Source organism: Mastigoproctus giganteus, chromosome 1, assembly GCF_048544385.1.
Source record: "Mastigoproctus giganteus isolate SK-2022 chromosome 1, ASM4854438v1, whole genome shotgun sequence".
NCBI classification, from domain to species: Eukaryota; Metazoa; Arthropoda; class Arachnida; order Uropygi; family Thelyphonidae; genus Mastigoproctus; species Mastigoproctus giganteus.
In genome coordinates this window covers 183496378-183513208 of record NC_143575.1, presented here as the reverse complement: position 1 = coordinate 183513208, position 16831 = coordinate 183496378, and the positions used below count along the sequence as shown (strand labels likewise).

The 16831-nt window shown below is 40.0% G+C and overlaps 1 protein-coding gene across 1 annotated transcript in view; it reads left to right on the top strand.

Moving 5' to 3' along the window:
• The window catches only part of LOC150091353 (uncharacterized), a 44141-nt gene that overhangs the window by 9784 nt on the left and 17526 nt on the right, over window positions 1-16831 (top strand). The window contains exon 2 of the mRNA XM_090390082.1: window positions 12067-12110. Within this exon, the coding sequence (XP_090246208.1) occupies window positions 12067-12110 (44 nt within the window). The remainder of the gene's footprint in view (window positions 1-12066; window positions 12111-16831) is intronic.

The window sequence follows — 16831 nt, the reverse complement described above, 5'->3', positions numbered from 1 at the left end:
CGTGGTACTCAGACACCTTTACCAAACTTTCTTGCTAACGTCATGCGCCACATAACTGCGCTTATTTGCATAAACATGCTCCAACATGGCGCGTATAAAGAAAAAAAACTGGCTAGGTCTGTTTTCAATTCTGAATCCGAAAATATGAATGGAATACCTTCTTTATTTACGACGTAAATAATACTGGTATAAATAATGGTTTATGCTTTTATATACACTCTCACTACACGAAAATAAATAGGAAAAATATGTAAATAGACAAATAAATATAAATAAATAAATGCATGAATAAGAATTTTATTCATTTGTAAACATGCCATTTTTGGCGGTGTTCACACCAATAGGTACGATTAAATATTCAAAAAAGTATCGGATATTAAGTTATTATAATATGATGTAATATCATAATTTATATTTTATTTCAGCTGCACCCTAAGTATATTTGATTAGAATTGCATGACCAAGTATACTTAAGGTGACTAAATGAAAATGATACCAATGGAAAAAAAAAAAAAAAAAAAATTTATCATATTTATTTTTTAATTTCCCGAATAATCCTCGTGTTGATTTATAATAAATACAAATGTATTTACATTTATTTATTAAATTTTTTCCAGCCACAGAGTACACAAAACTCTAATCTTGAAGTGTAAAATGATGATGGTAACTTAAATAAAATTAAAAAAAGAAGTGCCATGGTATATTTCTGTTGAACGCCAAAAAGAAAATCTTAAACAACGACGAAAAGATTTACAGTCGGTACGACGGAAAATGAATCGACTGTAGAAACAAAAGCTTAAATTTAATTTCAATACGCCCAAGTCTATGTTAGAGAAATAATTGCAAGGGCGACTAAACCACGTCACAGTAGTCAAAGATGGGGAGTAATAATTGCTTAAAGAGGGCGATAATCACTTTATCACTGTCAAAAACAGATGACAAACGAACCAGTCTCAGATGCTCGGAGACCTCAGAGATGATGGAATTAATATGAGGGGAAGGTGCAGGTCGGGGCAGAGGGTAACTCCCAACTCCTTGATAAGATTTGTATTTTCTATGATGAACTACCAATAAAGTAAACACTGGAAAATGATAGTCTGACCGCACAACAAGAAAATATGTTGGAATAATTTATATTTGGTAGAGTGAGAAGCACGTTGCTTAGCTAAAAAAACATTCGAAAATGAGGATGGGTGGTGACGTTGTATATCTTTAACTCATCAACGAACAGTTGCCATTCGACGTTAGCGAACAGAAATAAGAAACGTATATATTCCAGGTATAGGACGGACTGAAGACAGCTTTGGTTCCTATGTGAAAAGTGGACGTAAAGTAGAGTCTTGCTGGACGCCTTTGTGATATAGTAAAATGGAGTGAAGTCATCCTCCACCACAACTGTTAAACAATGATTGCTAAAAACTGTTCGAAGATATTCATTCAAAAGGAACATATGCTCGTAATATATTGAAAGCATGAGCTGTAGAGAGGGAAAGGAGGATAACGTTTTTTTTTTTTTATTGAGGTTGGTAGGTATAAAATGGATAAACAGAGCAAGATCAAGCAGAGTAGATTTTTTTTTTAAAGGCAAACAACTAGTCCTTGAGGTTGCGCAACATTCTCTCAGATATGCCAGACAAGCTGTGCTTGCTAACTTGTAGTCTAAAACGCTGATGGAACTGATATTCGGGTGACACTCAAGCCAAGTGGACCCAATTTCAGCGAAATCCGGACAGTCTGTGACAGCCAAATCCTCAGCTTGCACCTTCACGATGTTGGGACTTTTGGCAATCCTGGGTATAACCCCAATGCGCAAGCACACTGTGGGTGACCACCCAGGTGTGAACCAACGTAAGCAGAGGTTGAAGTGTGCCGCCCATACCACACGGAGGAATGCCGCCCCTCTGTGTTACCAGGCAATACTAGGTTGGTATGTGACTCTCATCAACCGGTGCAATACCACCACTTTGCTTATTGGAGACTTGAAGTGGTGGAAACCATGTTTAGTCTCCAGAGCTAAGTTCCGGTCAATTCTTCCCCATCTCTTCCAACATGCAATAGAAATGATGCCTTTTGAGGTTATGATGAACACCATGGTGAGATCCAAATTTCCTTACATTTGAGGGTACAGCTCTAAAACGGTGTTTGCAGGCCGGCCGATAGTTAGTACACTGGACCGAACCTATTGGTATCTCTCTAGGAGGCTTCCGGATCAGATAGTGTATAATCTTGCTACCTCTAGTCTGCCAGACAGTGACTGGAGGAAGTCTGAGTAGTGTGTATGCGGGGGGAGGGGGCATTGTCGAGGCCACGTTATGTCAAGGATCTGGGTATATCCTTACCATGTGTACACCAAATCCAAAAATTTCATTACTTCATACGGCATGTCCCACCCCCCACACTTTTTCTTACTATTGAAAACACAATGAATTGTCAAACTTATCTGCGAAAGGATCTAAACCTCCTAAACACTTCCTCGTTCATTTTACAAATATACGTGGTCTCAGTTCTAATATCAATGATGTCCATTTCCAGTCTGCCAAACCCCATGTACTTTTTCTGACAGAATCTCAGTTATCGGTTGATTCAACCACCGCTCATCTCAGTTACCCAATATATTCGCTGTATGATTCCTTTCGCCTCAAAGATGGTACTTGTACATATGTCGTTCCGATATTCCCTGTCAGAGACTTGGTAATTTGGATTCGCCTCTTTTTGATCTTTTCTGGCTTAAAATCTCTCTACCTCATTCTTTCAAATTCATCTGTTGTATGTACCGTTATCCCAATCCACTAATCACTTGGAGCTCTTTGACTTCCTCTCTTTGCAACTTGAATTTCTCCAGCCAAAATTTCCTAGCAGTGAGGTAATTTTCCTTGGTGATTTTAATGTTCACAACTCCAGCTGGCTTCCGTTTTCTAGTCACACCGACCCAGCTGGTAGAGATGCTGAGGCTTTTGCAATTCCTAATGACTTTGCACAGATTGTTCATTTACCTACAAGAATACCGGACAATCCTAATCATACAGCCAACACGCTTGACCTTTTCTCACAAACAACCCTTCTAAGTACACGGTCGAAGTGAGTGGTCCTTTTGGTACCACCGATCACAACTTGGTGATTGTCTCTTCTCCAATGGAGACTTTATCTCATGGCTATTCCCAACCTCGTGTTGTTTGGCATTACAAAAATGCAAATGGGATGACTGCAAGATTTCTTTTCTTCTTTTCCTTCGTCGGATTACTATTTTAAAACTTCTGATGTCAACGTTTGCTCATATAGTGTCAGTGAAATTATTCTTGTAGGAATGGAATCCTCTATTCTACATGCCGCCTTAAAATCTCACCCTCTATCTAAACCTTGGTTTTCCAATAAATGGGATAAGACTGTCCAAGAGAAGAATGTTGCATATCGTAATTGGCTTGTTTCCAATTCTTCGGTTTCATTTTCTGCCTACACCAAAGCGCGCAACAATTGTAAAGTAGTTTTAATCAGTCCAAACTAGATTTTGAACAGGCTAAGAGTAGAAAACTTGCTTCTTGCCCTAATGGTAGCCGAGCATTCTGGTCTCTTGCCAAAGCTATTGGCCACAACTTTTGCCCATCTCTACTCTCACCTCTGTTAAAACCAGATGGTTCTATTGTCACTTCAGCCAGGGATAAAGCTGACCTGCTAGTATCCCATTTTTCTTCCAACTCATGTATTAATAATCTTGGGAAAACACCTCCCACCATTCCCAACACGCTCCATTCAATGCCTCCTGTGGTCTTCCGTCAGAAAGATTTTGACGAACCTTCATGCTAAGAAAGCTCCAGGTCCTGATGGTATTTCTCCACTTGTTCTCAAAACCTGTGCTCCTTAACTTACTCCTATTCTTTGCCGCCTTTTTTCACTTTCTTATTCCAAAAGTCGTGTTTTTCCTTCTGATTGGAAATTTACTGATATCCAGACAGCTCTTAAAAAGGGTAACAAATCCCTCCCATCCAATTATCGTTCCACTGCAATTACTTCTACTCTTTCTGAAGTAATGGAGAAATTAATTAACCGCCAACTCTTAAGCTACCTAGAAACCTTCCATCTGATCAACGATCGCTAGTTCCGTCAGTGTCGATCCACTGGTGATATTCTGGCTTATATAACCCATTTATGTACAAATTCAGCGGAAAAGTTCGGTGAAACAGAAGCAGTTTCTCTTTACATCTCAAAGGCTTTAGATTGCGTTTGGCATAGAGGTCCTAAACAAATTCCATCATACGGTTTGCCAACTGTTTTTTGTAATTGGTAATCTAGTTTTCTCTCTGACCACTCACTCAGGGTGAAGGCTCTCTGTCTTCTAACTTTTCCACTAATGCTGGTGTCTCCCAAGGTTCAGTTCTTTCCCCCACTCTTTTCTTTTTCTTTATTAATAACCTTCTTTCATTGACCGGAAATCCTATCCATAGTTTTGCAGATGATAGCACATTGCATTCCACTTTCAAGTTTGAGAAACCTCGCCCTGCTCAATCAGCTTCAAATTCTCATATAGAATTTCTTCCTTAAACGCCGATCTCCAGGTAATTCTCCAGTGGGTCAAAGACAACTTAGTTGATTTTAATCCTTCTAAAACTCAGTCCTGTCTTATATCTCGCAAAAAGAATTCTTCTGCTCCTATGCTTATCTTTGGTGACACTCCGATTTCTAGGCATGATGATATATCTCTTTTGGGGATTGTTAGTTAGTTATTTGGTTTTTAGGAGCATTAGCAACTAAGGCCATATTGCTCAGGGATATCCGATGGTCATTCCCTGACCTTTCCGCATCCTCCGTATTTGGTAGTCACGGGCTCGAAACCCAGTGTATCAAGAAGCATGTGCTATGCACTGCCGCTCCTGCCCACCTGGCTACGGATGCGTCTTTTGGGGATTACCCTGACTTCTAATATCTCTATTGGTACAAGCACATTACAAATATGCTCCCTCTGCATCTAAAAAACTGAGTTTTCTCTTTCGCTCTCGGCGTTACTTTTCTACCAAACAGTTGTTGACTCTTTACAAATCGCAAATCCGTACTACCATGGAATATTGTTCCCAGATCTGGGACGGTGCCCCCAAAACCTCTCTGAGGCTTCTAGATTCCATTTAGAAGAGGGCAGCTAGGTTAATTAATGACTCATCTCTAACAGAGTCTCTCCACTCGCTGTTTCATAGATGTACTGTTTCTGCTGCATGCCTTTTCTACAGATACTTCCATGGGCACTGTTCTTCTGAATTGGCTTCTATAATTCCCACTCTCTCTTTCAAAACAATCTGAACACGTGCCGCCACCAGCCAACATCCACTTACTGTCCAACTTCAATCTCACAGAACCAACTTTTTATCTTCCTCGTTTATTCATTCAACTGCCGGTTTCTGGAACAACCTTCCTTCATACATACATATTTCCTGAAAATTACAGTCTACAGAAGTTCAAGTCTAATGTTAACAAATATCTTCTTTCATTTTCTCATCCTCCAACCCATGCACGGTACTAACTACTATAGGTTCTAATACCTATAGTACTTAGTACCGCGCCGACCGGGCTAGCCGGGTGGGTAAAATGCTGGCCTAGCAACCCAAAGGTAAGTGTAAGTGTGTTTAGGGTCAAGCGGCACCAGGGATTTCCCCTATCTCCGCGTAGTTTACATTGTGGTGTGTTACAGTACTCTGTAAATGCCAGAGATTTAAAAGTGTGTGGGTCTTGGATCGTTTAGTGTCGTGTACCGTTGTTCTTCTGGTCGTTTAGCTGCTAAACCACAATTGGGGCCCAACGTTGCCCCACTTACGCCCCGTGGAGGCAGACCAGGAACTCAGTAGCTTATATGCACTCTGGCAGGTCCTGCCACCTAATTTCCTGAGATTTCGGTGGCTAGGATCTAAAAAAAAAAAAAAAAAAAAAAAAAAAAAAAAACGGGGGCACTTAAGTTTAGAAAAGCCAAGAGGGGTTAATGTAGTTCAGTTTTCAGTTTAGAAATCGTTAATTTTGATTAGTTATGTGGGGTTTACGCTGTCGTATTAGTCAGAGTAGGGGGAAGAGACTGAAGACTGGGGGGAAAGACAGAAGTATGGGGTCGATAGGGAAGGCAACCCCAGATGGTCAGTAAGGCATGCCCATGACTCACCAGGCGAAATATGTGGGATGGTAGGGGAGGGAGGAAACAGGAAGACCATCTGCTCCTCCCCCCCCCTACCAGGGGTAGGGAAAAAAGGTACCAGGCAAGGGAGCTGGTAGAGATCGCCATTTGGCTACATGTGCAGTAAGGCTGCATCAGTCGTAGTTTTTTTTTTTTTTTTTTGATTTGGTAGTTGTTGGCGCATCGGCTTCTGTGGTCATATTGCACCTCCCAAGGTTTTTGCAGTGCTTTGATCCAAGCCCGAGGCGGGAATCGAACCCGCGACCTTTGGGTTGCCGGGCAGGTACTTTACCCACTCGGCTAGCCCGGTCGGCTAGCAGTCGTAGTATAGTCATAAGTCCGGTAGCAGAGTCACTCGTGGGATAGTGTCCCGTCCAAGTTGAATGTCTTTGTTTTGGTTCTCTATCTTCATTCAGTATATTTGTCAGTTTCATTTAGGTCTCATATTTGTTGGTACATAGGCAGGGTTTCTTGGTAGACAGATAGTAGCTTCCACATAATTTTCATTCTGGGGTGTGTCCTAAAGGATGTTTTTTTTTTTGTTATCTGGCTGGTCGCCTTTCACTCCTGGTGTATTGCATATAGGGTTCTCCTTGAGAAGAGTTCTTGAGCGAAGTTGGTCAGGGCTCTGTATTCCTCCTCTGAATCCAATAGGTGAAACTCTTGCCCTCTGGGGAGGTATCTTATACTCGTGATTAGAATGCACCTGAGATCCACGTATTGCGGACAGTCGTACATGAGGTGTTCCCAGGTTTCGATCTCTCCACATGTACAGCATGGGTCCTCTACAAGGGCGGAGTCCATTAACTTCGCGTTAAAGGGGCCGTGTCCAGTTAGCAAGTATGTTGTTTGCAACCCCGGAAAGAACCAAGTAGGCGATTTTGGATAGATTTTTTCAAGTTGCGGTAAGAACTTGTGGGTGATTGCTCCTTTTGTTGTTTCTGCCCACCTGTCCTGCCACACCTGCAGCAGGTGAGACTGAAGCTGGATCTTTTCTGCCTTGTGGTTGTTTGTTGGGTCTATTGTAAATTCCAAGAAAGTGGTGGTTATTCCCTTAGATAAGTAGTAGAGGAGTCCTGTTCTTGCGATTTCAAGATCAAGTGGAAGTACTGCCGCTATCACCTGAAGCGCTGGGTTACTCCTCGTTCTGCAGGCGCGGGTGGTAGTGAGGAGGATGGTGCGTTGAATTGCATCCAGGGTTCTCTTATTTACGACCAAGGCAGTTTTGTCATACCAGATTGCTGAAGCGTATGTAATTATTGGAAGGAAGGTTGTCTTGTAGTATAAGGCTAGGGTACGTTTTTTGAGACCCCAGTCTCGCCTTGTGACCCTAGCTACCATGGCAGAGTAGTTTCTGATCTTTTGTCTTAGGAATTTGAGATGTGGTTGGAAGGATAAGTTATTGTCTAGTATGACACCCAGGTGTTTTAGTCGACTAGCAAACTTGATAGCTGTCCCATCAATCTTAATCTGGGGTGGCCGTCTCAGTTGCAGGGTTCCTTTGAGCAGCGCCGACAATGTCTTTGTCGGTGAAATTGTTAAGAAATTCTTCTTGGCCCACTGTTGGAGTATCTGCAGGGCTTGATTAGCTAGGATTTCCAATTGGGCTCTGGAGTTTGCTTGCACTGTCAAAATCAGGTTATCTGCGAAGGCCTGCACTCCCACTACGCCTAGGTCCATTCTCAAGAACTCATCAAATATCAAGTTCCAGAGGAGTGGGCCCAATACAGACCCCTGTGGACATCCTCTGTGTACTGTTCTTGCGATCTTTTTGTATGGAGTGTTTATCTCAATTTTTCTTTGTGAGAGATAGGTTTCTATGACTTTATAGAGGTTTATGGGTACTTTAGCTTTCCTGAGTCTGCCCAAGACGCTCGGCCACCAGAGTGAGTCGAACGCCCCGGCAAAATCAATCGCTATTACGAGGAAATATTTGTTGTCACATTCTTTGACTTTGTTAGTTAGGTTTCTGAGGGCTTCTGTTGTGGAGGATCCCGGTTTAAATCCAAACTGATTCCCAGCTAGGAGGCCAGCTGCTTCGTAGTGTTGAAGGATTCGTTTGTGCAGTAGCCTTTCAAATAATTTGCTAACTACTGAAAGAAGTGCGATGGGCCTGTAGGATTTCGGGCACTCTGATTTCTTAGTCGGACTCTTGATGATAAGTTTAATGTTGGCCGTTTTCCATTTTGTTGGGAATTTCCCTACCTCTAGGCATCTGTTGAACAGGGTCAATAGAAGTTGTGGTGTATATTCTATTACTTTTTTAAGTATTTCGGGTTCTATCATGTCTAGGCCGGCACATTTTCTCTTTCTTATCCGGGCGGCAGCAGTACTGAGCTCGTCCATGGTAAAGGGGGACTCCATGATTTGTGTATTGTAGTTCAGGTTTTCTTGACAAAGATGATTTTGTTCCTGTAGAGGTGGGACTGCCGGTTCCTTGAATATGGCATTCAAGATGTTGTCCCCCGATTGTTCCCAGGTTTTTGTCATTTGACCTTGTGGGGTTCGTGTGGTAGTCACTACCTCCCCCCTAGGGAGTTTGTTGGTAATAACCCTGTAGACTGTTCCCCAAGGGTCATCATTTCCAGTTGTTGTCACTAAGCGTTCCCAGGTTCGTTCCTTACTTTTCCGGATGCCGTCCGTGTATCGGTTTCTGGCTTCTCTATAATGTTGCCTGAGGGCTTCTACTTCGGCTTCTGGCCACGTCCTGCGCGCTCGTTGGAACTCCTTTCTTCTTTTGGTTACCACTTTGCGGAGGGCACTGATTTCCGGAGTCCACCAGGGGTTGGCTCCAGGTTTCGGGTTCTTCTTTTGGATAGCTTCGTTGCTTGTATCTGTGATTATTTTAGTTGTCTTATCTTGCAGTACGTCCGGGTCGGCTTGCGGGTCTAAACTTCCTGAATTGTGTTCCACCGCTTCATTCGGTAGGTTTCTGAAGAGCTCCCAGTTGACACTGGTGATAGCGTATCTGTTTGTCATCTGCTTGGCTAGTGATGTTCTTGTTAGGACTCTTGTTATCTTGTAGGTTATGACCCGGTGGCCCGAAGTGGTCCACGAATCTTCGACCCTCCAATCAGTCACGATCCCAGCAAGATTTCTTGTTGCCAGAGAGATGCAACCCAAAGGTCGCGGGTTCGAATCAAAGTACTGCAAAAAAACCTTGGGAGATGCATTATGGCCACAGAAGCCGATGCGCCAACAACTACCAAAAAAAAAAAAAAAAAAAAAAAAACTTAGTACCGTGCGTGGGTTGGGGTTTTCATTAAAAAAAACTATGATGATTATTAATATATGAATAAAAGCAGGAGTGAAGAAATTTAATTAACACCTTGGAAATCGATTTTCTGGGTACGATTTCCATCGCAGGCCGATTTTTAAAAAATATATGCCATTGGGAAGGAAAAACATTTTGGGCTTTCTAACAAAGATGTTAGACAAAATGCAAAATAAAAACCTTCAGATCAAAATCATCACTCCTCCCACTACTAGGGAGATTGGTTTAAATTCTCGAGTAAAGAATCCCGACTGAGCGGAGCTGTTAAGGTTACAAAACACTTCAGCGAACTCAAAGTAAGAACCACTGTGAAAAAATATTCAATTGCTGAAATACCGATTAATTTCTTCAAACAGCCCCATGGGCGATTTTTTGTCTTTACGTCTCGGAGAATCAAAAACATATCAAATTGCAGTTTTGGTAGCGACATATGTTATATGAAAAAAAAATAAAATAATAAATCCTGCGACAATTAGATTAAACTGACTTTAGGAGATGCAGCGGGCGAAGTCGCTTTTAAACCTAGTGGATGAGATTTTGATGAAGACAACAAAAAATTGCTAAAATAAAAAAAAAATTAAAAAAAAAACAAAAAAACAATATTCATGAAAGGTTTCATGCGTGCTGTTATTGTAATTATCGATTAAAGAAAGTTGTTTTGAAAATGGTATCTAATCAATTGGACATAATTACATGTCTAACCAAACAAATTTCTATCACACTCACTCAGATCAACTCTTGAGGTTATTTATGCCAATCGGATTGTCCCAAATAGCCAAAAATATTCTTTGGGATGCCAAGTGGAATACATGTATGAAAGTTATATCGAAGAATGTAGAGAATCTAGTACACATTTAAAATGAAATAAGGCAGTGCTCATCTATGTAATATAAAATATCTAATTAAAGAATTGTGTGGGCAGCTGAATCGAAAGAGCTGGAACATTGAAATCTTCTTCCACGAGGCGTATAAATTTCTCCCGTCAAGATGGGATACGAACCCAGGCTATTTCCATATAGTGTGGAAGAATAGCTTTGAGGACCGCTTCGGCAATGGTTTTACACAATAGTCAATTACAGTCGGCAATATTTTCAGCACTTTACTTGTGAGTTAGAGTGCTGAAACTCCAAGATTTCAAATCCTTTGGAGTCAAATTAAATACAACAAGCATAAAAAAGGAATGAAAAAGGCTCGCAGTCAATGGTATTAATAATACAAACATAACATTAATGTAGTAAGTACTGTTTATAAATAAAATCCTCCCTTATATAAGATAGCAACTTATGGCATTTAATTCAAGCTTTAATTTCCCTTCATATTCACATACGTGTGTGTACTATAAACAATCTTCATTATTTAATTTATTAATCTAAAATAATTTATGACAATATTTGTAAAGTCTCTTGGTTAATATGTCTACCTTATAATTACAGTAGGTTACCACTCTCCGACTGGGCCAATTGCATTTCCTGTTTTGATGGTGGAAAATAAAGTCTAAGTTGATAAACATCTCGAGAATCGAGATGTTTGTCAACGCAGCAAATCTTAGTGGGCAGTTTACATGTTTTGCAGTGCCCCGCTATTGTAGTGCCACTAGTATTAAATTTCAATTACTACAAGGACAGAAAAACAAGAAGGGGATTCTGAAATATCAACTGGCAATCAGTTACCAACATTCATATTCCATATTAAAGTATGAATGCTTGTAACTCTCAGCCCCGATACACAAGACTATGGCTGCTCCGATGGTTGTCAGCATCCGTGTAAAACCACTGATGCAGCGTGTAAAACCCTGCGTCAGTGGTTTTACACGCTGAAATAATATGCTATTCTAGGTCAGAAATTTTCATCCTTTGCTGAGGGCTGCACCGTATGTAAGCTTTTTAAAGTTAGATAGAATAGCTAACGAGCATAGCTTTTCGGTTAAAGGATTGAAGGCTCTCATTCTAGGTTCTGCAGATTCCGTGTTAATGTATCATAAAACTCGGCCGGAAGGGAAAATCTATTCATAGCAGAGGCATTGCATTAGTAATAAACTGCTCACAGTACTCTGCTGTGAGTAACTATAAGTTTCAATGCTATAATGCTGTCATTATCCATTCTCGAAACATTTGCATGTATGTGAAATTTAGTTTCTAGCCCTTTATTGTCAAGATGACAATAGAGGGCCAGAAACATGTTACAGTCCATCCACCCATCCATGTTGACAATAGCTGATTATCACAATTTTTAATTCACCGAGTAACAAGGCCTTTTATATTTGATAAGTACGAAATTTCGCTGACATAACTACCTCCATACAATGTGTATGTACAACATAGAAAAGAAAGCCTCTCTCCTAACCATACTGAATCCCTTTAAATATATATATATATATATATATATATATATATATATATATATATATATATATATTATAAACAAATGGAACATAGAATTGTTACTTGTGGCTGTAAGGTGAGGAAATTGGCAGCCCAGAAAATAATGCTGGAAAACTGGTGATTAATTATTTGGGTAATTTCTGAGTATATGAGTAGGCCACACGAGTGGTACAAAGAGATGCCTTCCGGTAATTCTAAAATGAGCACCTAATGAGATGACTGTCGGCCATTGACACGAACTTTTTTTTTCTTCCCTCTGTTTCTAGGTGTGGCAGCTACTAGCAGTGCCTCTCCCAGGAACCTCTCAGAGGTAAGTAATTGGTTCTCAATTTCTTTTACAGTAACAAGTACCGCTTTTATTTGGCTCGCCATGTGTTTGTGTAGTATCAAACTGGCAGTTATACTAATACGTGACTTGGTTGTCAAAGTTCAATAGTTTAGACTAGAAACTGTGCTCGAATATTGGACACCCATAATTGGTAAAATTTTGACCCACTTCCCTAAGACACACGAAGTCTTCCATGATTAAGAGTCAGTTTTTCATTGGTCTGATCTGAAGGTCAACCATAAAAGTCGCCCCCCCCACCAACCCAGTTTGGTATACATTTAATCAGTATAGGAGTTATTACTATATGCTATTTGATACTAATACATTAGGGGAAGTGATTAAGAGATTAACTGGAGGCCACAAACACATTCGTTCCAGTTCAGAAGTACTGCAAAAGAAAGATGCCAAAATGGACGACAACAGAACTGAAAGACTTAATTGGGCAAAAAGGCAAAACACATGGTTCAGTTATAGGCTTTCCTGTGACACCGCTTTATACGATAACTATAAGCAGATATCTAACAAAACCACAAAGGATGAGATTTCAAAAGTCGAATATGAAAAATCGTTGGTGAAGAGAGAGAGAGAGAGAGAGAGAGAGAGAGAGAGAGAGAGAGAGAGAGAGATAACTCCTTTTCAGGGGTTCTACTCATATAGGAGTGGGGGCTAGAGGTTCGAAAAAACTTGGTAGTCACCAATACAAATGATAGAAGGTTGAAACAAATATCATACATTACACTTTTTCAACATAGTCACCAGACAAAATGACACATTTTTGCAGCCTCTCAATACATTTCTTCAGGCCAGTTTTGTAGAAGTCTTCTGATTGTCCTTCAAACCATGACTCGGCAACAGAAATCACTTCATCATCAGCAGCAAAGTGTTTTCCAAGAAGAAAGGACTTCAGGGCAGGAAAATGGAAGAAATCCGAGAGTGCAAAGTCCAGGGAATAAGCAGAATGCGGTAATATTTTAGTTTTTCCTGGAACATTGACAAAATTTCATGTGTACATTGTGCCCTTTCCTTCTTCTGGTGAGAGGTCAGAAGTCCAGGAACCTATCTAGCAGACATTTTACTCACATGCAGCTGTTGATAGATGATGTTCTCCGCAGACTCTAAGCTACTTTGGAGCTCTACAGCTAGTTCTCTGACGCTAATATAGATCTTCCAGAATTAATGCCTCATTTTTCGCAACACTCTCTCTTCTGTTACAGCAATTGCTAGGCTTCCTGGAATTTATTCATCATGCAATGAGGTTCTTCCACATTTGAATTATTTGTATCAATGTGCAACAACACTGTAACCTCAGCAGCCTTCTCCATAAACAGCGACTATTTCTTCATAGATTGTTTTGGGTGTTTTTCCCTTGCAGAAAGAGGAACGGAATCACTGATCTGTATTCCACTTCATATAGCGCTGCAAATGAAAAAAATGAATTGTCAGATCGAAACCAAAATTTGTTCGTTATATAGATTTCAAGGTATCAAAAACAATTTGACCTTTCTCTCACAACTACTTCTGGCAAATCTTTTTGAACCTTGTATGAATGCAAAGCAGAAAGTAAATACGACAGGTCTCTTGTACGATCAAAGTTGGTATAATCGACAATTCAGCTGAAACAGCAGCTGAGTTTAACAGGTATTTTACAAGTCTTTACTATTGAAACTACATTAGTGCTGAGGGGAATAGAATAGCCGAGTTGAAGCTTTGAAGAATAAGTGACATAATGATATCAGAGAAGTTTATCTGAAATTTATCAGTGCTATTAAAGCTGAAAGATTATACAGATCAGGGAAGAATGGTGTATATTCAAATATAAGGAAAAATGCGACAGGTGATTGCAAGTAACCATTAATAATGTTCATGAGATCTAATGTTGGATTAGATTCATTCCTGAATCTAATTCAACATTAGATTCAGGGATTTTTCCCTAATACTGGGAATAATCACTTCTTTGGCTCCTCCTTCATGGTAAGAGAAGACATTGGCGCTTCTCTTAGAGAAGTGCCAATGTATCCTCGATCCATAACGGAGGAGCCAAAGAAGTGATGGCCAATTACAGGACCATCTCCACAAGAATGGTATCCTAAATGGGTTTCAGCATAGTTCCGTGAAGGTAAAATCTTGCCTTACTAATCTGCTAGATTGCTATGACGACGTTATGGAGTAGTTGGATGCAATACGCAACTTTAACTTTATATATCTGTATTTTATTAAGGCTTTTAATACAGTTCCTCATGAGAGTTCCCTTTAATAAGTTAAAGTTGGTTGGGATCAGAGGGAAGATCCATCGATGGATTAGGGATCTGTTGGAGGACAGAAGACAGAGGGTGATCATAAACGAATACTCTTCAGGCTTAATGGACTTAAAGATTGGGAGCGGTTAACGATCAGAACCGAGTTATGCTGCTTTAAAAGGATTTGGATCAACTGCAGGAAAAAAAAAATGAAAACTAAAGATTAATGCTACCAAATGCAAGGTATTGCACATTAGGGAGAGAAACTCAGGGGTGGTTAAAAATTTGAGGAGAAGAATTAAATGATGTAATGGACGAGAAAGGCTTGGGGATTACGATACGGAAAACATGAAGTTCAACTAGCAGTGTCAGCAGACGGCAAGACGAACTCATTCTGTCTATGATTTATCACAATTTTTTTAGAATAGACGAGGAGGTCATTACTCCTCTCCATAAAACGGTAGTGCAACCACACTTGGAATATATTGTATCCAGGTCTGGAAGCAGCAGCTAAAGAAAGATATACTCATAGAACTAAAGAAGATGCAAAGTAAGACAATTAGATTAGTGAAAAGCACTAATCATTATTCCTATGAGGAAACGCTTAAAAGATGTGGTCTACAGAGCTTTGCAATAGATACGTTGTTGGGGGGGGGGGGATTTGACTGAAGAGTATAAAGACCTGTTGTTAGGGTAATCAGGTTTTAAATCGCGACTTAGACATTATTGCACAGTATGTCTATAAGTTCGTGTGTTCTGCGGTCGAATAGCTTGGACGAAAAACCCGAGTATTCAGGAGAAAAAGCCGTGTTACACTCTTCTGAGACCTACTAACTCAGGGACGTTGCGAAAAAGGCCCATAAAAATTCCTCGCGTTATTGACAGGATTCTAACTCGGGTCTTTTTCGCCCGGTGTGGAGATGACGGTGATTATATCAACTGTGTTACCCAAGAGGGCATAAAGCCCTGAAGAGAAATAGTAAATTCAATGATGGAAAAATATTCTCACTGGTGAGTAAGATAAGAACCAGAGGGCACAGCTATATAACTCTGGGAAAGAACAGTAGATTAGATGATATGAAGTTTACCTTCAGGCAGCGTTGGGGAACGTTTTAATAAGTTGCCTACAAGGTTGGCTGAGGTGGAGAGTTTGGCAAAATTTAAGAAAGAATTGTACAGGCAATTTTTGATGATTAGATTAATATGAGAGAGTCCCCCCCCTCTAGGGGCAAACTCTCATATTACTCCCGTCTCTAGATCATCAAATTGTATATTACTTCCAACTTATTATATTACTACAGTATTACTTTCAACTTATTATCATATTACTTACAACTCTAGATCATCGAAATTTAAACAAGAATCAAGGCCAGATAGAGCAGTAATCATCTGTTAGTATGCTATTCATAACGTGCATACACGGTCTCTGGAACCAGCGCTGATGAAGTCATCAAAGTTATGCTAATCGCGAGTCACTACCAGTATACTAGCGTATTCTAACTGCCAACCAACCACAGCTTTAATCATAGTAATGGAACCATCTCCAAGTAATGATTAAGGTCAAGGGTTGCAAAATGAGAGGGTTTCCATGCCGACAATACCGATTAAAATATTATACAGGGGGATTATAAGTACATAATAGAATAATTTTTGTCTAAGAAATCCTTCATTATCAATGCTTGTCTTTTGGTTCAGCGTGTTAATCGTGAAGCACATGATATTAAAAATTCCAGCCCTGTCTTACTTGCGGGAAGACGTTTAGCAAGAAAATGGAATGTGGACAGTATCACATGGAATTTCAACTATTTTCGGAATCATTATAAAGGGGATTTAGATTGAGGCCCCTCCTATCGTTGTAGTGTTTTGGGTGATTAATATTTATTTTATTTTATTATTATTTTTTTTTTTAAGTCAGAGTCCTGACCTTATTTTTAATTTTGGAATGGACAGCTGACACCATGATTCTGAAATCCGCGTCGGCTGGATATTTCTGTAACTTTCGGACTAGTATCAAACACTGTGTTCGCTCCATTTAGGAATAATGCATGTTAAACAGGTTTTGGTAGTCTTTTCTGGTAAGTTCGGCCTACTTACTTTACATCAGTTTTAATTATCTTCTTGTGAGTGATGTCAAGAGGCCTTCAAATGCCTGGAGGAACGAAAGACTGTATGTATTGAGAAGATCAACTTTTTTTCGGGAAAAATATAGTGCGTAACTATGATCACTGGGCCAAATACACAGTAAAAGGAGCAGCAAAGGAGCAAGTCAATCAGGTCCCAAAAGGAAATACTTTGCTGATCTGTGTTGTAATCTGAAGTGAACTGCAAGAGTTTGATCGCATCAACTTGTAGTATATCGGGTAGTCTGATGAATGTTGTATTGAACGGTGCACATCTTGCCATCTGGTAGGAAAAAGTCTGGTAAAAAAACATTAGCGTATTAAGTGTTAATGAGTTTGTATTACA